Source organism: Oncorhynchus keta, chromosome 37 (genome assembly GCF_023373465.1).
Source record: "Oncorhynchus keta strain PuntledgeMale-10-30-2019 chromosome 37, Oket_V2, whole genome shotgun sequence".
NCBI classification, from domain to species: Eukaryota; Metazoa; Chordata; class Actinopteri; order Salmoniformes; family Salmonidae; genus Oncorhynchus; species Oncorhynchus keta.
In genome coordinates, this window is record NC_068457.1 from 10,827,823 (window position 1) to 10,852,738 (window position 24,916).

Below are 24,916 nucleotides of genomic sequence, written 5' to 3' on the forward strand. Positions count from 1 at the left end.
GACATAAGGAAGTGGATGGCTGCAAACTTTCTACTTTTAATTTCGGACAAAACAGAGATGCTTGTTCTAGGTCCCAAGAAACAAAGAGATCTTCTGTTGAATCTGACAATTAATCTTAATGGTTGTACCATCGTCTCAAATAAAACTGTGAAGGACCTCGGTGTTACTCTGGACCCTGATCTCTCTTTTGAAGAACATATCAAGACCATTTCAAGGACAGCTTTTTTCCATCTACGTAATCAGAAACTTTCTGTCCAAAAATGATGCAGAAAAATTAATCCATGCTTTTGTCACTTCTAGGTTAGACTACTGCAATGCTCTACTTTCCGGCTACCCGGATAAAGCACTAAATAAACTTCAGTTAGTGCTAAATACGGCTGCTAGAATCCTGACTGGAACCAAAGAAATGTATCATATTACTCCAGTGCTAGCCTCCCTACACTGGCTTCCTGTCAAAGCAAGGGCTGATTTCAAATTGCAAATTGTCTGCGGTTCTGAGGCTGGTTTGACATACTACCAAATTCTCTATAATGACGTTGGAGTCAGCTTATGATAGAGAACTTAACATTAAATTCTCTGTCAACAGCTCTGGTTCCTGTAGTCAGCATGCCAATTGCACACTCAATCAGAACTTGAGACATCTGAGGCATTGTGTTGGGTGACAAAACTGCACATTTTAGAGTGGCCTTTTATTGTCCACAGCACCTGTGCACCTGTGTAATGATCATGCTGTTTAATCAGCTTTTTGATATGCCACACCTATCAGGCGGATGGATTCTCTTGGCTAAGGATAAATGCTCTCTAACAGGGATGTAACCAAATATGTGCTCATAATTTTAGAGAAATAAGCTCTTTGTGAATCTGAAAAATTATTTATTATTTCAGCTCATGAACCATGGGACCCACTTTACATTTACTTTGCGTATATATTTTTTGTTTTGCGTAGATAGCTTTGTTATAAATAATACTACACTCTTAGAAAAAAGGGTGCCATCTAGAACCAAATAGGGTTCTTTGCGGTCCCCATTGGAGAACCCTTAAAATAACCCATTTTGGTTCCAAATAAAAACCCTTTTGGATCCAGGTACAACCCTTTTGGGTTGCATGTAGAACCCTTTCCACAAAGGGTTCTACATGGAACCTTACATGGCTCTACCTGGAACCAAAAAGGGTTCTCCTATGGGGACAGCCACAGAACCATTTGGAACCCTTTTCTAAGAGTGTATATTTCCCTTGACATATTAATGCTGAATATCACAGTAAAGAGCCAGAGAGGAAATTGCATTTACGACAGCAGTATCAATATTCTTAGGACTTCCACTACATCAATGGAGCCAATGTTCCAGCTCTTCAAACTCGTCTGGCGACATGAGCATCATCTTGTCTTGCAGTCTAGATGGGTGACTAAAACACATTGCAAAATAAGGGTTAATTAAATCAGATTATGGATTATACCCAAACCAGAACATTGCAAATAAAATGTCTTCCTGTTATAGATTAAGAAATATGTACAGTGGGGAGAACAATTATTTGATACACTGCCAATTTTGCATGTTTTCCTATTACAAAGCATGTAGAGGTCTGTAATTTTTATCATAGGTACACTTCAACTGTGAGAGACAGAAAAATCCAGAAAATCACATTATATGATTTTAAAGTCATTCATTTGCATTTTATTGCATGACATAAGTATTTGATCACCTACCAACCAGTAAGAATTCCAGCTCTCCACTCATTACTTGTATTAACTGCACCTGTTTGAACTTGTTAACTGTATAAAAGACACCTGTCCACACACTCAAACAGACTCCAACCTCTCCACAATGGCCAAGACCAGAGAGCTGTGCAAGGACATCAGGGGTAAAATTGTAGCCCTGTACAAGGCTGGGATGGGCTACAGGACAATAGGCTAGCAGCTTGGTGAGAAGGCAACAACTGTTGGCTCAATTATTAGAAAATGGAAGAAGTTCAAGATGAAGGTCAATCACCCTTGGTCTGGAGCTCCACGCAAGATCTCACCTCGTGGGGCATCAATGATCATGAGGAAGGTGAGAGATCAGCCCAGAACTACACGGCAGGACCTGGTCACTGACCTGAAGAGAGCTGGGACCACAGTCTCAAAGAAACCCATTAGTAACACACTACGCCGTCATGGATAAATCCTGCAGCGCACGCAAGGTCCCCCTGCTCAAGACAGCGAATGTCCAGGCCCGTCTGAAGTTTGCCAATGACCACCTGGATGATCCAGAGGAGGAATGGGAGGTCATGTGGTCTGATGAGACAAAAATAGAGATTTTTGGTCTGAACTCCACTCGCCGTATTTGGAGGAAGAAGAAGGATGAGTACAACCCCAAGAACGCGATCCCAACAGTGGAGCATGGAGGTGGAAACATCATTCTTTGGGGATGCTTTTCTGCAGAGGACAGGACGACTGCACCGAATTGAGGGGAGGATGGATGGGGCCACGTATCGCGAGATCTTGGCCAACAACCTCCTTCCCTCAATAAGAGCTTTGAAGATGGGTCATGGCTGGGTCTTCCAGCATGACAACGACCTGAAACACACAGCCAGGGCAACTAAGGAGTGGCTCCGTAAGAAGCATTTCAAGGTCCTGGAGTGGCCTAGCCAGTCTCCAGACCTGAACCCAATAGAAAATCTTTGGAGGGAGCTGAAAGTCCATATTGCCCAGTGACAGCCTCGAAACCTGAAAATTCCTGCTGCAGTGTGTGCAAACCTGGTCAAGAACTACAGGAAATGTATGATCTCTGTAATTGCAAACAAATGTTTCTATACCAAATATTAAAATGATTATTTTCTGATGTATCAAATACTTATGTCATGCAATAAAATGCAAATTAATTACTTTAAAATCATGTGATTTTCTGGATTTTTGTTGTAGATTCCATCTCACACAGTTGACTTATGTGTACTTATGATAAAAATTACAGACCTCTACATGCTTTGTAAGTAGGAAAACCTGCAAAATCGGCAGTGTATCAAATACTTGTTCTCCCCACTGTAACGTTTGAAGGGTAGCCTACTCCAAACTTACACTTCCGACACTGGTATGAAACCTTTCTCTATGTATCCTGTGCCAGTGGGACTCTCCACATCCATGGGCTCTGATGCTGAAAAACAAAATGGTGGACAAGATGGATGATTAAGAGGTGTTGTTTAGGGATGCACCGATAGTACATTTTTGTCCGATACCGATATCTTCCTTGCCCCCCAAAAAACGATACCGATAACCAATATTAACCATTTTTAGCTGCCTTTTAAGCATTCTAGTACAGTTAAATAGTTAACACATACACACACGGACGCAGTGGTCTAAGGCACTGCATCTCAGTGCAAGAGGCGTCACTACAGTCCCTGGCTGGAATCCAGGCTGTATCACATCCGGCTGTTATTGGGAGTCCCATAGGGCGGCGCACAATTAGCCCAGCGTTGTACGGGTTAGGCCATCACTGTAGATAAGAATTTGTTCTGAACTGACTTGTCTAGTTAAATAGAAAGGATACACACACCACACTGACCAAAAAGTAATTTTGTTAGCATTTACATACAGTGGCTTGTGAAAGTATTCACCCCCCTTGGGCATTTTTCCTATTATGTTGCCTTACACCCTGGAATTAAAATATTTTTTTTTTGGGGGGTTGTATCATTTGATTTACATAACATGCCTACCACTTTGAAGATTCAAAATAAATACATTTGTGAAACAAACAAGAAATAAGACAAAATGAACTGAAAACTTGAGCGTGCATAGCTATTCACCCCCCCCCCAAAGTCAATACTTTGTAGAGCCACTGTTGTTGAATTTTACCCCTTTTTCTCCCCAATTTCGTGGTATCCAATTGTTTTTAGTAGCTACCATCTTGTGTCATCGCCACTACTCCCGTACGGGCTTGGGAGAGACGAAGGTTGAAAGTCATGAGTCCTCCGATACAATTGTGCGTCACCCCACGGAGTCTGATGGCACAGCTGGCACTGCAGTACAGCGCCCTTAACCACTGCGCCACCCGGGAGGCGTAGAGCCACCTTTTGCAGCAATTACAGCTGCAAGTCTCTTGGGGTATGTCTCTATAAGCTTGGCACATCTAGCCACTGGCAAAACTGCTCCAGCTCCTTCAAGTTGGATGGGTTCCACTGGTGTACAGCAATCTTTTAAGTCATAACACAGATTCTCAATTTGATTGAGGTCTGGGCTTTGACTAGGCCATTCCAAGACATTAAATGTTTCCCCTTAAACCACTCGAGTGTTGCTTTAGCAGTATGCTTAGGGTCATTGTCCTGCTGGAAAGTGAACCTCCGTCCCAGTCTCAAATCTCTGGAATACTGAAAACAGGTTTCCCTGCATTTTTTAGCACCATCCATCATTCCTTCAATTTTGACCAGTTTCCCAGTCCCTGTCGATGAAAAACATCCCCACAGCATGATGCTGCCACCACCATGCTTCACTGTGGGGATGGAGTTCTCAGGGTGATGAAAGGTGTTGGGTTTGCACCAGACATAGCGTTTTCATTGATGGCCAAAAAGATACATTTTAGTCTCATCTGACCATATGTTTGGGGAGTCTCCCACATGCCTTTTGCCAAACATGTTTACTTATTTTTTTCTGGCCAAGTTTTCTGCTAAGCCCAGCTCTGTGGAGTGTACGGCTTAAAGTGGTCCTATGGACAGATACTCCAATCTCAGCTGTGGAGCTTTGCAGCTCCTTCAGGGTAACCTTGTCTCTTTGTTGCCTCTCTGATTCATGCCCTCCTTGCCTGATCCATGAGTTTTGGTGGGCAGCCCTCTCTTGGCAGGTTTGTTGTGGTGCCATATTCTTTCAATTTTTTAATAATGGATTTAAATCGTGCTCCGTGGGATGTTCAAAGTTTCAGATATTTTTTTATAACCCAAACCTGATCTGTACTTCTCCCCAACTTTGTCCCTGGCCTGTTTGGAGAGCTCCTTGGTCTTCATAGTGTCGCTTGCTTGGTGGTGTCCCTTGCTTCGTGGTGTTGCAGACTCTGGGGCCTTTCAGAACAGGTGTATATATACACACACACACACACACTAAGATCATGTGACAGATCATGTGACACTTAAATAAAGTCCACCTGTGTGCAATCTAACTAATTATGTGACTTCTGAATGTAATTGGTTGCACCAGATCTTATTTAGGGGGCTTCATAGCAAAGGGGGTGAATACATACACATCACTTTTCAATTTGGTATTTTTTTGAAACAAGTAATTATTTTCCATTTCACGTCACCACATTTGGACTATTACATGAAATCCAAATAAAAATCCATTTAAATTACAGGTTGTAATGCAGCAAAATAGGAAAAATGCCACAGGGGTGAATACTTTTGCAAGGCACTGTATGTCCCCATTACCAGTAAAACATAATCAAAACCTATTTTTAACTTACTTGCAGTGCTGTTTCATTGTTCATTTGTTCAGTTGTTTCATTCTCAACCAGGATTTCATCATGCATGTCAAGCAGTGAAGTTTCAGCTCTGTCTGCCCGTGGCCTCTTTTCCTCGGTGCGCACTATCATTGTGTCTTTTTCCATTTTGTCCAGCTGTGTATGTAACATTTCACATAAACCATGTTTGTCTGCATCGAAGTAGCGGTCCTTGTACCTAGCGTCGAGCATAGTGGTGACACAGTAAAGTGGCTCAGAGAGAATACCACCAAATTGCTTGTTCACAGCCTCAATGACTTTTGTAAGTTAACCCAACGGTCTGTGTCTGCAATTTCGTTGAGCAGGCGTTTCAATACCATGACAGAGGGTATCACGTCCGCTGCAGATGCAGTTGAGCTTATTTCTCGAGTCAGTTGTTCGAATGGAGCTAGGAGTGTTCATGTTTCCCAGTTTCAAACATGTTCTTAAAATGCCATTGAAATGGCAGCAGCGGTATGAAAACCAGCACATTCTTGAGCATGCAAAACAGCTTTCCTCAGTTCAAAATCCTTGTCGACACACTGTGCTGTCAGACTCATAATGCTCATGGGGCTGACGTCGCTGGTCCAAATGTCAGTCGTGAAGCTAATAGCAGCGACTCTCACGGATGTGAGTTTCAACAATAATGTGTAACTCCGGTAGGGCAACATCTGAAAAATAGTGTCTACCGGGGCTCGACCAGTCGGCAAAAGCCAACATCATCCACGACAACGCACGGTTGATTGTCAAGGGCAATGGATTCCACTATCTTGGCATTAATGGATTTCGCCTTCTAGTTGTCTCGCTTAAATTTTCTTATCCTTTAAAATGACTGCTGGTCTTGAACTTGTTTAGTTGTTGGAAGTGTATGCTTAGTATTTTCTGCTTTTGTTCTGTGTAGCACTGTATTTCTCGTGGCGTCATTACGTCATCGACTTATGTTGTATAGGTATGCACATTAGCTTTGACATCGGTTTTGCACATCGGCGTTAAACTAGACATGACGATGTTGGCCTTTTCAGCTAATATCGTCCGATTCCAAAATGCTCACCAATATATCGTGCATCTCGAGTGTTGTTCATAATAAACATCCCCAAAGGTTTACCAGACATCATGGTTATTGAGGGGATTTTAAACAGAAAGCCTAATCTTTTCACTTCCATTTTCTGACCAACATTATAGAATTATAGGAATTAAAAATCTAATGTGAAATGTCTTATTATTTTGTAAACACTTATATTTGATATGTGCCTATAGTCGATGTAAGTGCCTGCGTGGAAAACTATTCTGTCTGTTCAACCTAGAGACTTTTGTTTTTGCCTGAACTGCGTCTCAATACACAACATCCGCCGATGTCGGTTTACCCCATCTGCGGTGGAATCAGGCAGCTCTACAGCGGAGTGACTCCATTATGGAAAGCTGAGACTCATGGCCGTTTTAGTCTACGACAAGCTTCACGGGACTCGTTTGAAGTCCGTCCCGTCGGCATGCCGACTTTGTTTTTCTTCCCACGAAAACGTCAGTAAACTCCAAATGGTTTAAGCCAGAAACAAAATCACCCCACTATGGAAAGCTGAGACTCACACAAACGGGTCAGCTGTTTTGCTCTACGACACCCACAAGCTTAACCCCTAGGAGTCTGAGACGATATCTATAAAGCTAACATATAGAATTGTTTTAATTTGATCATAAGATGGACCAGCTATTTTTAGGACCTCTGTAGGTATACCCCCCCAAAAAACTTTAGAACTACCTTGTAAAATGTGGTCTGATCTTCTTCTAAGTCACAGCAATAGACAAACAGCGTGCTTAAACTAGTAACACACAAATGATTGTATTTCTCTTGTCTATATTGAATACATAATTGAAACATTCACAGTGTGTTGGAAAAAGTACCCCTAGGCTAATGACTTCACCAAAAGGAGCAAACCTGGAGTCCAATCAATGAGACGAGATTGGAGATGTTGGTTAGAGTTGCCCTGCCCTATAAAAAAAACAACTCACAAAATTTGAGTTTGCTATTCACAAGAATTATTGCCAGATGTGAACCATGCCTCGAACAAAAGTGATCTCAGAAGACCTAAGAATATTGCTTAACTAAAACAGTTTTGTAAAGATTGTTGGAGTCGGCTAAACTTTGAACATTGAGATATTAAATAAATGATAGAGACAAAGCCTTGAATATAAAGAGTTTGTAAAAAGCCAGAAGGTTTTGGAATGTGTTTGATGGAGGAGAGGAGGGCAATGTGTTGATATAGGTAAGACATATGGATATCTGTGGGTCAGGAGGTGAGGTCAGTTCCCCTTAAGGGAGTAATCAGGGTTGTTATCTGGTTACCTTCATTCCTGTGGAGAACATAAACTGTAAGGAAGAGGGGTGTCTTAAGTAGGATGTTTATATACTGTGTCTGAAATGTTTTGCTGTCTGTTTTCAGATGTAAAGAACCTTTGGGAAGAATAAACTTGGTTAAAGTTTCTCTGAAAAATAAGAACCCAACAAGATGAATGCTCCAAAAATCCTCCTGACCGTTGTGCAGGTCTGATCCGCAACCACAGAAAACGTTTGATTGAGTTTATTGCTGCTAAAGGAGGGTCAGCCAGTTATTAAATCCAAGGGTTCACATATTTTTTCCACCCTACACAGCAAATGTTTACAGTGTGTTCAATAAAAAAAAAAGTATAATTTTAAAAAACGTATATAATGAAAACGTATGTTTTGTGTGTTATTAGTTTTTGTTATTAGTGTTTGTCTATTGTTGTGACTTAGATGAAGATCAGATCAAATTTTATGACCAATTCATGCATAAATCCAGGTAATTCCAAAACAACGCAGAGCCAATTGTGCGCCGCCCTATGGGACTCCCAATCCATGATCCAGCCTGGATTCGAACCAGGGTGTCTGTAGTGACGCTTCTTGCACTGAGATGCAGTGCTTTAGCCCGCTGCGCCACTCAGGAGACCAACTCATACATGGCCAAAAATAAATCAAAATGAAGTATGGTTTGAGGTGTCTGAGAAGCATTTGAGAGATATAGGAAAGCATCAGGAACAAAAAAAAAAAATTAAAAAAGGTTGCTGGCTGCTTACCCTCTGAGGCCCTGGTATAGAACTTTCCGAAGGCCTCGTCTTTGGGGATGTCTGGGTAGAGGAAGCAGAGTGGGTTCTCTGGGATGTTCCCAGCTGCCATCACTTTGTAGTTGCGGATGATTTCAGGTAGAGAGATGACAGACAGCTTGTTCTTGGTATAAGGCTCCACAGCATGGAATACAGGCTTATCTGTGGAACATGGGTGACAGGTACAGTTGAAGTCGGAAGTTTACATACACCTTAGCCAAATACATTTAAAATCAGTTTCATAATTCCTGACATTTAATCCTTGTAAAAATGACCTGTCTTAGGTCAGTTAGGATCACCACTTTATTTTAAGAATGTGAAATGTCAGAATAATAGTACAGAGAATTATTTATTTCAGCATTAATTTCTTTCATCACATTCCCAGTGGGTAAGAAGTTTATATACACTCAATTAGTATTTGGTTCTTGGTAAATGTATTTGGTAATTGTTTAACTTGGGTCAAATGTTGTTTTGGGTAGCCTTCCACAATAAGTTGAATTTTGGCCCATTCCTCCTGACAGAGCTGGTGTAACTTAGTGAGGTTTGTAGGCCTCCTTGCTCGCAGACGCCTTTTCAGTTCTGCCCACAACTGTTCTATAGTATTGAGGTCAGGGCTTTGTGATGGCCAGTCCAATATCTTGACTTTGTTGTCCTTAAGCCATTTTGCCATAACGTTGGAAGTATGCTTGGGGTCATTGTCCATTTGGAAGACCCATTTACCACCAAGCTTTAACTTCCTAACTGATGTCTTGAGATGTTGCTTCCAATATATCCACATAATATTCCTCCCTCATGATGCCATCTATCTTGTGAATTGCACCAGTCCCTCCTGCAGCAAAGCACCCCACAACATGATGCTTATACCCCCATGCTTCATGGTTGGGATGGTGTTTTTCGGCTAACCCGGTTTCCTCCAAGCATAACGATGTTCATTATGGCCAAACTGTTCTATTTTTGTTTCATCAGACCAGACGACATTTCTCCAAAAAGTACGATCTTTGTCCCCAAGTGCAGTTACAAACCATAGTCTAGCTTTTTTATGGCGGTTATGGAGCAGTGGCTTCTTCCTTGCCGAGCGGCCTTTCTGGTCATACCGAAATAGGAATAGTTTTACTGTGGATATAGATACTTTTTGTACCCGTTTCCTCCAGCATCTTCACAAGGTCCTTTGCTGTTGTTCTGGGATTGATTTGCACCTTCCGCACCAAAGTACGTTCATTTCTAGGAGACAGAACGCATCTCCTTCCTGAGCGGTATCAGGCTGCTTGGTCCCATGGTGTTTATACTTGCATACTATTGTTTGTACAGATGAATGTGGTACCTTCAGGCATTTGGAAATTGCTCCCAAGGATGAACCAGACTTGTGGAGGTCTACAATTTTTTTTCTCTGAGGTCTTGGCTGATTTTTTGATTTTCCCATGACGTCAAGCAAAGAGGCACTGAGTTTGAAGGTAGGCCTTGAAATATATCCACAGGTACACCACCAATTGACTCAAATGATGTCAATTAGCCTATCAGAAGCTTCTAAAGACATGACATCATTGTCTGGAATTTTCCAAGCTGTTTGAAGGCACAGTCAACTTAGTGTATGTAAACTTCTGACCCACTGGAATTGTGATAGTGAATTATAAGTCAAATACTCTGTCTAAACAATTATTGTAAAAATTACTTGTGTCATGCACAAAGTAGATGTCTTAACCGACTTGCCAAAACTACAGTTTATTAACAAGAAATGTGTGGAGTAGTTGAAAAACAAGTTTATGACTCCAACCTAACAAGCTGACGACACCGCTCGCGTCACGTGCGCTGCAAAATACATTTAGAGATCTATATTATTCAATTATTGAACCCACACTGCTCGCACGCGGCAACAAGAATCTGCGTTGCCAAGGGCTAAAATAGAAGTCAGTTCTATTTTTGACACAGATCGCACTGCAAGTCCTGCCTCTCCCATCTCCTCATTGGTTTATAGAAGCAGGTACCCACGTGCCATCTCCTCATTGGTTATTCCCACGTGGGTGACTGAACGATGAATGAGTTCAGTGGCGGTAATGCACCTAATTTATGAAAGTTGCCAATCACAATATAAAGTCAAGAGAAGAGAAGAAAAATCCTGGAAGGAGGAGAGATGACTAGAAACGATTCGGTTGACTGTTTTATGTGTGGATTAATTGGCGGAGTAGAGGACCTTGTGCATTTCAGGTAAAATAACAACTCAATGTTTATATCCTCTGGACAAATTAGCTAGCAACAGCAAGCCAGCTAAATAGGACAAATTAGCTAGCAAGTGCAAGCTAACTAGCTAAATTGCCATAAATGTTTAATGCGTCTCGACCTGTCCCCAAATTAACATAATTGGTTCAGAGTTTGTTTTGATATTTTAACCTGTGTGTCGTGATCGCTTTTGGTGTGGTGGGACAAAATACATTTATGCACAATGGCGTAGCCGGTTTGGGTTCCGTGTAAGTGTATGTAAACTTCAACTCTATATCTGGCGACAGGTTTAGCATTCATCTTTGCATTCTAACAGAAAGTAGGCTGGCCCTCTTTGACATCGCATTGGTCAAAACATTGCATTTTGTTAATTTATAAAGCCCCTTTGCAAAAAAAAAAAAAAAACTATTTACCTAACATTGTTACTAACATATAGAAGTATGAGTAACCATACTCCGTCACAGGGATGGTTAACTCTTGAAATTCCTTCTGTCACTACAGATTTAGGATTAAACGGCTTTTAGTTGATTTGCACCTCATTTATAGAACCATTTTGAGAATAATCTACAGTTGGATGCAATGGTGGTCAGATGACACGGATGCTACACTACAGGACTGTTTTGCAAGCACAGACTGGAATACGTTCCGGGATTCATCCGCATCGAGCTAAAGGCTAGAGCTGCCGCTTTCAAGGAGTGGGACACTAATCCAGACGCTTAGAAGAAATCCCGCTATGCCCTCAGACAAACCATCAAACAAGCAAAGCGTCAATACAGGATTAAGATTGAATCATACTTCACCGGCTCTGACGCTCGTCGGATGTGTCAGGGCTTGAAAACTATTACGGACTACAAGGGGAAACCCAGACACGAGCTGACCAGTGACGGGATCCTACCAGGCGAGCTAAATGCCTTTTATGCTCGCTTCAAGGCAAGCAACACTGAAGCATGCACAAGAGCACCAGCTGTTCTGGATGACTGTGTGATGATGCTCTCGATAGCTGATGTGAGCAAGACCTTTAAACAGGTCAACATTCACAAGGCCGCAGGGCCAGACGGATTACCAGAACATGTACTCAAAGCATGCACGGACTAACTGGCAAGTGTCTTCATTGACATTTTCAACATGTTTCAAGCAGATCACCATAGTCCCAGGGAAGCAGAAGTAACATGCCTAAATGATTACCGCCCCATAGCACTCACGTCAGTAGCCATGAAGTGCTTTGAAAGGCTGGTCATTGCTCACATCAATAGTATCCTCCCAGATACCCTAGACCCACTCTAATTTGCATACTGCCCCAACAGATCCACAGATGACGCAATCTCAATCACACTCCACACTGCCCTTTCCCACCTGGACAAAAGGAACACCTATGTGAGAATGCTGTTCATTGACTACAGCTCAGCATTCAACACCATAGTGCCCACGAAGCTCATCACTAAGCTAAGGACCCTGGGACTAAACATCTCCCTCTGCAACTGGATCCAGGACTTCTTGACGGGTCGCCCCCAGGTGGTAAGGGTAGGCAACAACACGTCTGCCATGCTGATCCTTAACACTGGGGCCCCTCAGGGGTGTGTATTTAGTCCCCTCTTGTACTCCCTGTTCACCCACGACTACGTGGCCAAACACGACTCCGACACCATCATTACGTTTGCTGACGAATCAACAGTGGTAGGCCTGACCACCAACAATGAGACAGCCTATAGGAAGGAGTTCAGAGAACTGGCAGTGTGGTGCCAGGACAACAACCTCTCCCTCAATGGAAGCAAGACAATGGAGCTGATCGTGGACTACAGGAAAAGGCGGGCCGAACACACCCCCATTAACATCAACAGGGCTGGCGGGGAGCAGGTCAAGAGCGTCAAGTTCCTTGGTGTCCACATCACCAACAAGCTATCATGGTCCAAACACACGAAGACAGTCGTGAAGAGGGCAAGACAAAACCTTTTCCCCCTCAGGAGACTGAAAAGATTTGGCATGGGTCCCCAGATCCTCAAAAAGTTCTACAGCTGCACCATCGAGAGCATCCTGACCACTTGCATCACCGCCTGGTATGGCAACTGCTCGGCATCTGACCTTAAGGCACTACAGAGGGTAGTGAGTACAGCCCAGAACGTCACAGGCCAAGCTTCCTGCCATCCAGACCCATTATAATAAGCGGTGTCAGAGGAAAGGCCAAAAAATTGTCAGAGACTCCAGTCACTCAAGTCATAGACTGATTACTCTGCTACCGCACGGCAAGCAGTAACAGATAGCCAAGTCTAGGACCAAAAGGCTCCTTAACATCTTCTACCCCAAAGCCGTAAGACTGATGAACAATTAATCAAATGGCCACCCCACTATTACATTAACCCCCCCTCCATTTGTTTTGTACACTGCTGCTACTTGCTGTTTATTCTCTAAGCATAGTCACTTCACCCCTACCTGCATGTACAAATGACCTCTAACCTGTACCCCCGCACACTGACTCGGCACCGGTACCCCCTGTATATAGCTGCGTTATTGTTATGTTATTGAGTTACTTTTTACTTTAGTTTATTTGGTAAATATTTTCTTAACTCTTCTAGAACTGCACTGTTGGTTAAGGGCTTATAAGTAAGCATTTCAGGGTAAGGTCTACACTTGTTGTATTTGACGCATGTGACAAATCAAGTTTGATTTGGTCCCTTTTGGGCAATTCAGTTTGTTGGTTGAGGACCTCTTTATTGAGAATTTAGTGTAGTGTTTTCCTATACTCCCATGCTGCCTTCTGGATTCCACCCAGTAATCCACTCTGCTAGAATAAAAACGAAAATAAACAAACATAGATTGAATTATAACACCTTTAAATTGTAAATGGCTACAGTGTGTGTCCGTGCGCATGTGTGCTACTCACCGTATAGGTCGTGTTCCACCCAAGTGAATGTGATGGCTCCGTCTCTGCTACTCTCACTGAAGCGCAGCAGGAACGTGCCTGGACACTTCCCAGTCAGCATGGCCTTTGCCCTCTCCTTACTCACAAAGCCCAGGATGCAACTGTAGTGGGAGGGAACAAGCAACATTTCTTTATTACTTACATTACTGTATTTGTTTTAGTAGGCAGGGACAATGCACATTGTTCATCATGGCTGTCAATGTGCCAGATGTAGCCATTCAGCTAATATGTCATCCCTAAAAGAGCACTAGTTATTTGCTTTTGTAATTGTCAATTCCAAAAAGAGTAAAGAAAAACTCACCCATCATTCCACAGGGACAGCAGATGTCTCTTGATGAGGTCCAGGATGTCTTCGATCCACAGACAGAAGGGAAAGCTCTTCTCACGGAGGCTCTGTAGTTGACACACTTACTCAATGTCCTCCTTATATATATATATATATATATATATATATATATATATATATATATATATATATCTTTGTGAACTGTAAATAATTTAAACAAAGTACAACTTATAAAAGGATTTATATAAGCATACATAAAGGCTTCACAAATCATCTTCAAGTGTATGTCATACTCTATAAATGGTGTATAAACATGCATAGGACATTATGTCACATTTGACAAGACAGACTCCTACAGTGGGAGTTGTTTTTTCCCCCTTTAACCTGTTAAGTCGACCCTCTACTTTTTCAAACATTCTGTTAAAAATCGCGCAACATTTCAGCGCCCTGCTACTCAGGCCAGGAATATAGTATATGCATATGATTAGTATGTGTGGATAGAAAACACTCAGACGTTTATAAAACTGGTTAAATCACGGCTGTGACTATAACAGAACGTGTGTTTCATCGAAAAGTGCAGGAATATCTGATCACTGAAAATGGAAAAAAAATATCCATCCGCGTCTTTAAGGAATTGTTCAAAGTGAATCGAATTAAATGAGGCTGAGGTTGCAGTGCCTACAGCTTCCACACGTTGTCTAGAGTCTTATCATTTGATTCGCAATTGATTCTTGGTCTAACCGAATCAAGGGAATCGATTCCCTCCGGTCTCCGACCGGATGTTTTGGTCGAGCTCTCTCCAAGACATTTTTTCAAAACAGACACCTATATAATTGACATCGCCTCCTGATTAATTTTATTGCTTATTAACGTGTACTAATACCTAAAGTTGCATTACAAAAGTATTTCGAAGTGTTTTGTGAAAGTTCATCGTCGACTTTTTGAATTTTAAAAAATGACGTTACGTTATGAAACGCTATTTTTTTCCGTTTATCACACAGTCTTCATAGATCGATATCTAGGCTATATATGGACCGATTTAATCGAAAAAAAGACCCAATAGTGATTATGGGACATCTAGGAGTGCCGACAAAAAAGATGGTCAAAGGTAATGAATGTTTTATATTTTATTTGTGCGGTTTGTGTAGCGACGACTATGCTAATTATTTTGTTTACGTCCCCTGCGGGTCTTTTGGGGCGTTACATGCTATCAGATAATAGCTTCTCATGCTTTCGCCGAAAAGCATTTTAAAAATCTGACTTGTTGCCTGGATTCACAACGAGTGTAGCTTTAATTCAATACCCTGCATGTGTATTTTTTTAATGAACGTTTGAGTTTTAACTAATACTATTAGCATTTAGCGTAGCGCATTTGCATTTCCAGAGCTCTAGATGGGACGCCTGCGTGCCAGGTAAGACCAAGAGGTTAAAGAGCATTATATACACTTAGATGATTTGTGAAGCATTTATGTAGTGTTTATGAAGCATTTATGTTTGCTACAGTATATAAATCCTTTATCAGTTGTACTTTGTTTAAATTGGGACCAAATATTCTGTGTACTGTAATCCTAACCTACCTTGACAGCACCGAACATGGTCCAGGAGATAAGGCCCTCAGGATTCCTCTGTGCTTTCTGACCCAGTAGTTTGTCAGCCAGCATGCCTAGCTGCTCATCATTGAGCCCCCTCTTGGTGACAGAGGAAAACTGCCAGCTCAGCACCTCAGATAGCTGACCCCAGGACACTGCCGGAGGGTTCAGGAAGAACTCCAGGTCCTGTTCCAACAAATCAATCATATTTATTTAAAAACTCATTTTAAAATCAAGTTGTCACAAAGTGTTTGACAGTAAGCCAGCAAAGCACCTTCAAGGCAAGGAAAAACTCCCTAGGAAGAAGGAACCTTGAGAGAAGACTACCTGGGGCTCGCTGGTCAGCATGTTGTACCACAGGATGGAGGCCCAGCCACTGGGCAGCTGGCTGCAGTTGGAGATGACCACAATGGGCAGGGAGATGGTCTAAGAAGGACCAGAGGCCAGACTAAATCGAAGGCAAATAAATAAGGCCAGAGCGCCATAAAAATGAGAGTGTAGGCCTGAATCTCTATATTTCAGATCACTTACCCCTAGTTTGATTTCCAGACCTGACTGGCGGAGTTCCGACTCAAAGCAGATGCAGTGCAGCTCCTCTGTCACAATGAGAGGCCCCTGGAATAACATGGTCAGACAGAAACATAATCCGCACCAGAATGTATTTAATACTAATCATGAAATTCACAAATACTGTACAGATTACATGGTCATTATAGCCCATTAGGACCAATCAGAAACAAGCTATTTTAGGTCTCTTACCTCTTTCTTTCCTCTTCCAGTCACTCTCTGCTCTTGCAGTCTCTGTGTCGAGATCAAAGAATAAAACTGTAAAGCAGGGATCATCAACTACTGTAGATTCAGCTGCAGGCCGATATTTTCTTGAGAGGATGGTCAGGGTGCCGGAACATAATTACAAATCATTTGTAGACTACAAACTTACCGCAAGAAGCCCAAACAGATATCATATTTGACTATAACACAATCATATCAAACCTTGCTTACATTTGTATACGGTCACATATATTTCTTTATTATGCGTGGGAATACTTTGGAACAGATTTCCAAAGTTAAAATTTGCTGGTGTTTTTACAGTAAAAAATAAATAAAAATACACCTTGACCGCCACTTGACCTCCAAATAAAATGACCGTCAGTTGGGAAACCCTGCTGTAAAGAGTGATGACAGTGCAGGTCCAAATGGACAAATGGGACAACTCATTCAGACGTAGTGCCCTGTATGCCATTTGTAAATGGTGCTAGCTTACCAAAGGGAAAAACTCTGCAGCCAAGCTTCCATTTGACTCCTCCATAGTCATAACTTTTGTGTTGGTGCCCAAGATGTTGAACTTACGAAACCCTTTATTTTCTGTAACGTCCCTGGAGAGAAAAGAAAAACGTGCATTCCCCCTTTAGTTATGTATTCACATCACAAATTCAAGAGCAGGACAAAATAACACCACACTCCTTTACTTACTTGTCAAACAAAGCTTTCACTTTGAGTTGATAGTTGAATTCCTGGAGTTTCACAAGAAATCTAGAGAGGAAATACAAATCAAAACTTAACCAGGTCTGGACAGATCCATAGGAACTACAGATGGGAGGAACTACAGATGGGAGGTGCTGTTGTGTTTGTGCTTACCTGAGCTTGACAGTGAACTGCATCTTTGTCTGCAGCACCAGAGGTCTCTGTGGATATGTGGGCATACAGGGCTGTCTCTCTACCACCAAGGAACTAAGACACACCACAGAGACACAAGGAATTTTGAGGTGATATACTGTATAGAGGCGCATATATATATACAATTTAAATTATCAAAAACGGCAGCAAAAAACAGAGTGGGTGTTTAACTTCGGAATACAAGTGTGGTGTCACTCACTGTTCTAGGAGGTTCCGGAACAGTGCCAGGGCCCGCCCCTCCAGGAAGCCTTTCTGCTGTTTGATTGGGTCGTTGTCGTATGTGTACTTCTGAGCTAGTTTATGGAGCTCCTTCAGCTGCTGCCTCACCTGCTGCAGGCTTTCTGCTACCGCTGTGAACCTACAGGGGAAGAAGAAGATGAAGCAGAATAAGAACAATACTTTATTTTGTTGGGTTCCTAAATTCATCTTTTTGCTTGATCAGACAAGAGATGCCAAAATAATTAACTAGTCTCCTCACCAGTTCTGCAGTTGGTCCAGACATGCGTTGGGTGGTCCTCCAATACAGGAGCTCTGCTGCCTCTTCTTCCACTCAGGCAGCTCCTCTGAGATCAAGTCTGATTGGACCTCCTCGGCCATGCTGAGCACCTCCGCCAACTGGCCAACCACTTCCTGTGGAGGCAGACAACAACATACGTATTGTTATTATTTACTCTATAACCGTCATCTACTCTTCAATATGAGCATGCTGGTTATAACTAGGTAATACACTCTTAGTCGACTATTTCTCTCTATATCATTTGTATTTCATATACCTTTGACTATTGGATGTTCTAATAGGCGCTTAAGTATGGCCAACCTAATCTCGGGAGTTGATAGGCTTGAAGTCATAAACAGCGCTGTGCTTCAAGCATTGCTAAGAGCTGCTGGCAAACGCAGTAAATTGCTGTTTGAATTAATGCTTACGAGCCTGCTGTTGCCTACCACCGCTCAGTCAGACTGCTCTATCAAATCATAGACACACAGAAATACGAGCCTTTGGTCATTAGTATTGTCAAATCCGGAAACAATCATTTCGAAAACAAAAAAACGTTGATTATTTAAGTGAAATACGGAACCGTTCCGTATTTTATCAAACGGATGGCAACTCTAAGTCTAAATATTGCTGTTACATTGCACAACCTTCAATGTTATGTCATAATTATGTAAAATTCTGACATAATTATGTAAAATTCTGACAAATTAATTATGGTCTTTGTTAGGAAGAAATGCTAAGGCCAAAACTGTTGCCTGTGCCATGACTCTGCTTGCACTGAACGCAAGAGAAGGGAAACAATTTCCTTAGTTAAAATAAATGCATGTTAGCAGGCAGTATTAACAAAACATGCAGGTTTAAATATATACTTCTGTGTATTGATTTTAATGAAGGCATTGATGTTTATGGTTAGGTACATTTGTGCAACGATTGTGCATTTCTCACAGATGTGCTTTTGTTAAATCACCTGTTTGTCAAAGTTGAAGTAGGCTGTGATTCGATGATAAATTAATAGGGACGGCTTTGATTATACGCAACGCAGGACAAGCTAGTTAACCTAGTAATATCATAAACCATGTGTAGTTAACTAGTGATTATGTGAAGATGGATAAACTTATCTCATAAACTAATGCTCGCTAGCAACTTACCTTGGCTCCTTGTAGCCACAAGGTCCTTTTGATGCTGCACTCGCGAAACAGGTGGTCAGCCTGCCACGCAATCTCCTCGTGGATTGCAATGTAATCGGCCATAATCGGCACCCAAAAAGGCCAATTGTTATGAAAACTTGAAATCGTCCCTAATTAATTGGCCTTGCTGATTAATCGGTCGACCTCTAATCGTGACCCATCATGACCCCTCTTACCGCTCTCTTGAACTTCAGCTTGAAACACATCTCTACAATCTGCAGCTTCTCGTGTTCCAGCTGTTTAGGTGTCAGCCCGTTCATTTCATGTTCTAAAGTGGGAGAAGGAAAAACATTCACTTACTGACTAAACCTGAAACACAGACCTGTAAATAAATTATCTATTACAGATTGAGAATAAAACACCTCACCTCTGTTCTTAAGAGTATTTTCCTTAAAGTCATGCTCGTCTTGAAGGTATTCCAGAGACTTTATATTCTGATCCGCTTCCTAGCAAGTGAGATAAACACGTTGGATCAGGTAGATGGCAAACCTGACATGCATGAACATGTACTGTGAATCACTGATGGAACTGTTCCACCAGGAAACAATCAACATCTAGTATATGATGGAAATGATAACTCACCTGAACCTTGTTTTTCATGTCTTTGACTTTGTTGTCCAGCTTTTGCTTTTCCAGAACCATGCTGGTCTGTGTGTTTTCTCTGTCGGTCTGAAGAGGAAAATACTGTTCATTTAACTGCACAGTTAAAGCATGTAAACACTCCAATATACAGATATGTATCATGTACAATATCTGACAGCACGGATAGAGAAAGACGTGTGGTGATTTTATTAATTACAATGTATGTCAATACAAGTTCATGCAGAGCACCTCTATGCTTTTGGCAGCAGCCAGAATCCTCCGCTCCTCCTTCAGGTTTCTGGAGATGATCATGGCCAAGTGAACGGGGTCCTCCTGAAAGCGGTCCTGGAAAAGTGGGTACTTTTTTACTACAAACTCAAAAAACATTTACTGACATTGGGGTCATAAATTCCACATCAACAACTCATTCAAAATCAATCTATTTCAAGAGTTAAAAGGGGAAATTAGCAACATAATGTACAACTTTTAATTAATCATTCCTGTAACATACAAGCAATAAAGTATGGAAGGCCACTGGCAGTAAGGTCTGTCCTGAAAAGATGTAACTGAGATAATACTACACCTGTAGGTTTCCCTTGAACTTGCGGATGTTGTGTTGTCGCAGGAGGTCTTTCTCCAGGGCGAAATGGCTGTGTTGGTCATCAAGATGGGCTAGGAGATTGTGGAAGCGGACAGTGGCCAGGGATTCGTCAACAGCCACATTATCCCTATGGATTGGATCATTGACATACCGTATATAAATCTCAGAACAGCAACATTATCTCTACATAGATATGGATTCACAGGGGAATTAAGATTGGATGAACAAGATGAAATATAATAAAATACAGATATTATTGAAAAGGGTAGAGTACAGTAGAATACCAGTCAAATAGAATAGATCTTTGTATATCCATTATAACAGCAGCCTTCATCCCTGCTTGCTTACCAGTCGATGCTCTCAATCCACTTGCTGAGGTACTGTCTGATGTCCATGGGGAAGGAGTCATCATAGAGCTGGTGGACCTGCTCCTGGTATTTAGACTCCAGAAGTTTCAGCTGGCACCACTGGGCCATCTAGAACAATGAGCAATAACAGTAAACTTATTATGAAAAAGTATGTCTATGATAGAAACAGGAACTTGACTACAACATGAATAATAATTCACCTTTATATGCCTGGCATGCATCAGCTTGTTGTCCTCCCTTCCCCATGACCTCAATGTCAACACAATGGTTCTGCCCCATTTCCAAACAGTAGCTAGGTTTACCATCCAATTTGTGACAGATTTGAATCCTTACATTCAATCTCCCCCCAGGGATGCGTGAAGTGATATTGAACAGAAGGTGAAGTGATATTGAACAGAGAGATCTATATCTGAATGTAGGCATTCATTTAAGATATACAATATACCACAACCTGCACTCACCTGGATCACTGGATCGAATCCCGGAGCTGACAAGGCAGTTAACCCACTGTTCCCCGGTGGGCCATTATTATAAGATAAGAATTGGTTGTTAACGGACTTGCCTAGTTAAATACATTATGTAACTTACCACAGCAGTATCAATATTCTTAGGACTTCCACTCAAACAATGGGGCACTGGTCCACTTTTCAGCTCTTCTGGCAACATGAGCATCATCTCGTCTTGCTGTCTAGATGGGTCACTAAAACACATTGCAAAAATAAGGGGCAATAAGTCAGATTATGGATTATACCCAAACCAGAACATTGCAAATAACATGCCTTCCTGTTACAGATTAAGTAACAGGAAGGGTAGCCTTCTCTAAACTTACACTGACACTGATATGATATCAGTCTTTACGTATCCTGTGTCGGTAGGACTCTCCACATCCATGGGCTCTGATGCTGAAAAACAAAATGGTGGACCAGATGGACAATTGGGGATGTTTATTATGAACAAAACCTCTCAAAGTAAATGCTCACTAATATATTGTGCATCCCTAGTGTTGTTCATAATAAACATCCCCAAATGTTTACCAGACACCATGGTCATTGAGGGGATTTTAAACAGAAATAGAATGCCTAAGCGTATCACTTCTATTTTCTGACCAACATCAGATTTTTTATTCCTATAATTCTACACTGCTCAAAAAAATAAAGGGAACACTAAAATAACACATCCTAGATCTGAATGAATGAAATATTCGTATTAAATATTTTTTTCTTTACATAGTTGAATGTACTGACAATAAAATCAATGGAAATCAAATTTATCAACCCATGGAGGTCTGGATTTGGAGTCACACTCAAAATGAAAGTGGAAAACCACACTACAGGCTGATCCAACTTTGATGTAATGTCCTTAAAACAAGTCAAAATGAGGCTCAGTAGTGTGTGTGCCCCCCACGTGCCTGTATGACCTCCCTACAACGCCTGGGCATGCTCCTGATGAGGTGGCGGATGGTCTCCTGAGGGATCTCCTCCCAGACCTGGACTAAAGCATCCGCCAACTCCTGGACAGTCTGTGGTGCAACGCCACGTTGGTGGATGGAGCGAGACATGATGTCCCAGATGTGCTCAATTGGATTCAGGTCTGGGGAACGGGCGAGCCAGTCCATAGCATCAATGCCTTCCTCTTGCAGGAACTGCTGACACACTCCAGCCACATGAGGTCTAGCATTGTCTTGCATTAGGAGGAACCCAGGGCCAACTGCACCAGCATATGGTCTCACAAGGGGTCTGAGGATCTCATCTCGGTACCTACTGGCAGTCAGGCGACCTCTGGCGAGCACATGGAGGGCTTTGCGGCCCCCCAAAGAAATGCCACCCCACACCATGACTGTCCCACAGCCAAACCGGTCATGCTGGAGGATGTTGCAGGTCGCAGAACATTTTCCACGGTGTCTCCAGACGCTGTCACGTCTGTCACATGTGCTCAGTGTGAACCTGCTTTCATCTGTGAGGAGCACAGGGCGCCAGTGGCGAATTTGCCAATCTTGGTGTTCTCTGGCAAATGCCAAACGTCCTGCACAGTGTTGGGCTGTAAGCACAACCCCCACCTGTGGACGACGGGCCCTCATATACCACCCTCATGGAGTCTGTTTCTGACCGTTTGAGCAGACACGTGTACATTTGTGGCCTGCTGGTGGTCACTTTGCAGGGCTCTGTCAGTGCTCCTCCTGCTCCTCATGGCACAAAGGCGGAGGTAGCGGTCCTGCTGCTGGGTTGTTGCCCTCCTACGGCCTCCTCCACGTCTCCTGATGTACTGGCCTGTCTCCTGATAGTGTCCAGAGCATGGAGGCGCTACGCTGACAGACACAGCAAACCTTCTTGCCACAGCTCGCATTGATGTGCCATCCTGGATGAGCTGCACTACCTGAGCCACTTGTGTGGGTTGTAGACTCCGTCTCATGCTACCACTAGAGTGAAAGCATCGCCAGCATTCAAAAGTGACCAAAACATCAGCCAGGAAGCATAGGAACTGAGAAGTGGTCTGTGGTCACCACCTGCAGAACCACTCCTTTATTGGGGGTGTCTTGCTAATTGCCTATAATTTCCACCTGTTGTCTATTCCATTTGCACAACAGCATGTGAAATGTATTGTCAATCAGTGTTGCTTCCTTGGAGTTACATTGTGTTGTTTAAGTGTTCCCTTTATTTTTTTGAGCATTGTATAATGTGAAATCTATCATGTCTTATTATTATTTTGTAAACACTTATATTTGATATATGCCTAGAGTCGATGTCTGTGCCCGCGTGGAAAACTAATCTGTCTGTTCAACCTAGAGACGGTTTCGGTTTACCCCATCTGCGGTGGAATCAGGCAGCTCTACAGCGGAGTGACCCCATTATGGAAAGCTGAGACTCACACGAACGGGTCAGCAGTTTTGCTCTATGACGCCCACAAGCTGAACCCCTAGGAGTCTAAGGCGATATCTACAAAGCTAACATATGGAATTGTTTTATTATGGTCATAAGATGGACCATTAAGCTATTTGATTGAGTTTTAGGAACCTTGTAGGTAGTGCCAAAAAATACATACAAATTATTTGATGAAAGACTGAATTTGGCCTTACTGCTATTAGCCCATAGAAACACATTGAATAAAACATTCATACATGGCCAAAAATAAATCTAAACAAAATATGGTTTGAGGTGTCTGAAATGCATGTGAGAGATTTAGGAAAGCATCATGAACAAAATAACAAAAAAAAGGAAATAACAGTTAAATCCTATTTATTCCATATATTTTTTTACTTTTTACCTCACAGTCACAGGTGACCTTCTCACGAGACCTTGTAAATAATATAGGATTTGAAACAAAAGGGTCGCTGGCTGCTTACCCTCAGAGGCCCTGGTGTAGTACTTCCCGAAGGACTTGTCTTTGGGGATGTCTGGGTAGAGGAAACGGAGTGGGTTCTCTGGGATGTTCTCAGCTGCCATCACCTTGTAGGTTCGGACGATGTCAGGCAGAGCGACGCCAGACAGCTCCTTCTTGGTGTAGGGCTCCACTGCATGGAATACAGGCTTATCTGTGGAACATGGGTGACAGGTATATCACTGGCGACAGGTTTAGCATTCATCTTTGCATTCTCTATCTGAAAGTAGGCTGACCCTCTTTGAGATCGCATTGGTCAAAACATTGCATTCTGTTAATTTATAAAGCCCTTTTGCAACAAACAAAACTGCATTTACCTAACATATAGAATATGAGATACCATACTCCGTCACAGGGATGGTTAATTCCTTCTGTCACTACAGATTTAGGATAAAACTGCTTTTAGTTGATTCACACCTCATTTATGGAACCATCTTGAAAATAATCTACAGTTGGATGCATTGGTGCCCTTTGGGCAATTCAGGTTGTTGGTTGAGGAACTCTTTGTTGAGAAAGGTGCTTGTTTTTTATGAATGTATTTTTGGTGGAATCCACCCTGCTAAAATAAAGGTGAAATAAAAATAAATAAAAAACACAGATTCAAATATAGCACCTTTAGTTGTAAATGCGCATGTGTGCTACTCACCGTTTAGGTCGTGTTCCACCCAAGTGAATGTGATGGCTCCGTCTCTGCTACTCTCACTGAAGCGCAGCAGGAACGTGCCTGGACACTTCCCAGTCAGCATGGCCTTTGACCTCTCCTTACTCACAAAGCCCAGGATGCAACTGTAGTGGGAGAGAACAAGCAACACTTCTTTACAATGCACATTGTTCATCATGGCTGTCAATGTGCCAGATGTAGCCATTCAGCTAATATGTCATCCCTAAAAGAGCACTAGTTATTTGCTTTTGTAATTGTCAATCCCAAAAAGAGTAAAGAAAAACTCACCCATCATTCCACAGGGACAGCAGATGTCTCTTGATGAGGTCCAGGATGTCTTCGATCCACAGACAGAAGGGAAAGCTCTTCTCACGGAGGCTCTGTAGTTGACACAAGGGAGCACTTACTCAATGTCCT

At 42.2% G+C, this 24,916-nt stretch overlaps 1 protein-coding gene across 2 annotated transcripts in view; it reads right to left on the reverse strand.

The window, feature by feature from the left end:
- Positions 1-852: 852 nt before the first annotated feature.
- The window catches only part of LOC118383626 (signal transducer and activator of transcription 1-alpha/beta-like), a 33,417-nt gene continuing 9,353 nt past the window's right edge, over positions 853-24,916 (reverse strand). Inside the window, exons 17-41 of one of the 2 annotated variants that reach the window (XM_052499104.1) lie at positions 24,788-24,879; positions 24,485-24,624; positions 23,804-23,992; positions 21,293-21,365; positions 21,052-21,163; positions 20,444-20,571; positions 20,078-20,222; positions 19,744-19,839; positions 19,495-19,581; positions 19,280-19,358; positions 19,089-19,180; positions 17,711-17,862; positions 17,432-17,590; positions 17,194-17,286; positions 17,029-17,088; positions 16,820-16,931; positions 16,315-16,356; positions 16,087-16,170; positions 15,883-15,981; positions 15,544-15,741; positions 13,982-14,073; positions 13,642-13,781; positions 8,523-8,711; positions 3,053-3,128; positions 853-1,404 (exon numbers count right to left, since the gene is read on the reverse strand). In XM_052499104.1, coding sequence (XP_052355064.1) covers positions 1,326-1,404; positions 3,053-3,128; positions 8,523-8,711; positions 13,642-13,781; positions 13,982-14,073; positions 15,544-15,741; positions 15,883-15,981; positions 16,087-16,170; positions 16,315-16,356; positions 16,820-16,931; positions 17,029-17,088; positions 17,194-17,286; positions 17,432-17,590; positions 17,711-17,862; positions 19,089-19,180; positions 19,280-19,358; positions 19,495-19,581; positions 19,744-19,839; positions 20,078-20,222; positions 20,444-20,571; positions 21,052-21,163; positions 21,293-21,365; positions 23,804-23,992; positions 24,485-24,624; positions 24,788-24,879 — 2,808 coding nt within the window. In that variant the 3' untranslated portion in view covers positions 853-1,325. The remainder of the gene's footprint in view (positions 1,405-3,052; positions 3,129-8,522; positions 8,712-13,641; positions 13,782-13,981; positions 14,074-15,543; positions 15,742-15,882; positions 15,982-16,086; positions 16,171-16,314; positions 16,357-16,819; positions 16,932-17,028; positions 17,089-17,193; positions 17,287-17,431; positions 17,591-17,710; positions 17,863-19,088; positions 19,181-19,279; positions 19,359-19,494; positions 19,582-19,743; positions 19,840-20,077; positions 20,223-20,443; positions 20,572-21,051; positions 21,164-21,292; positions 21,366-23,803; positions 23,993-24,484; positions 24,625-24,787; positions 24,880-24,916) is intronic. The other variant, XM_052499105.1, reaches the window with a different exon arrangement.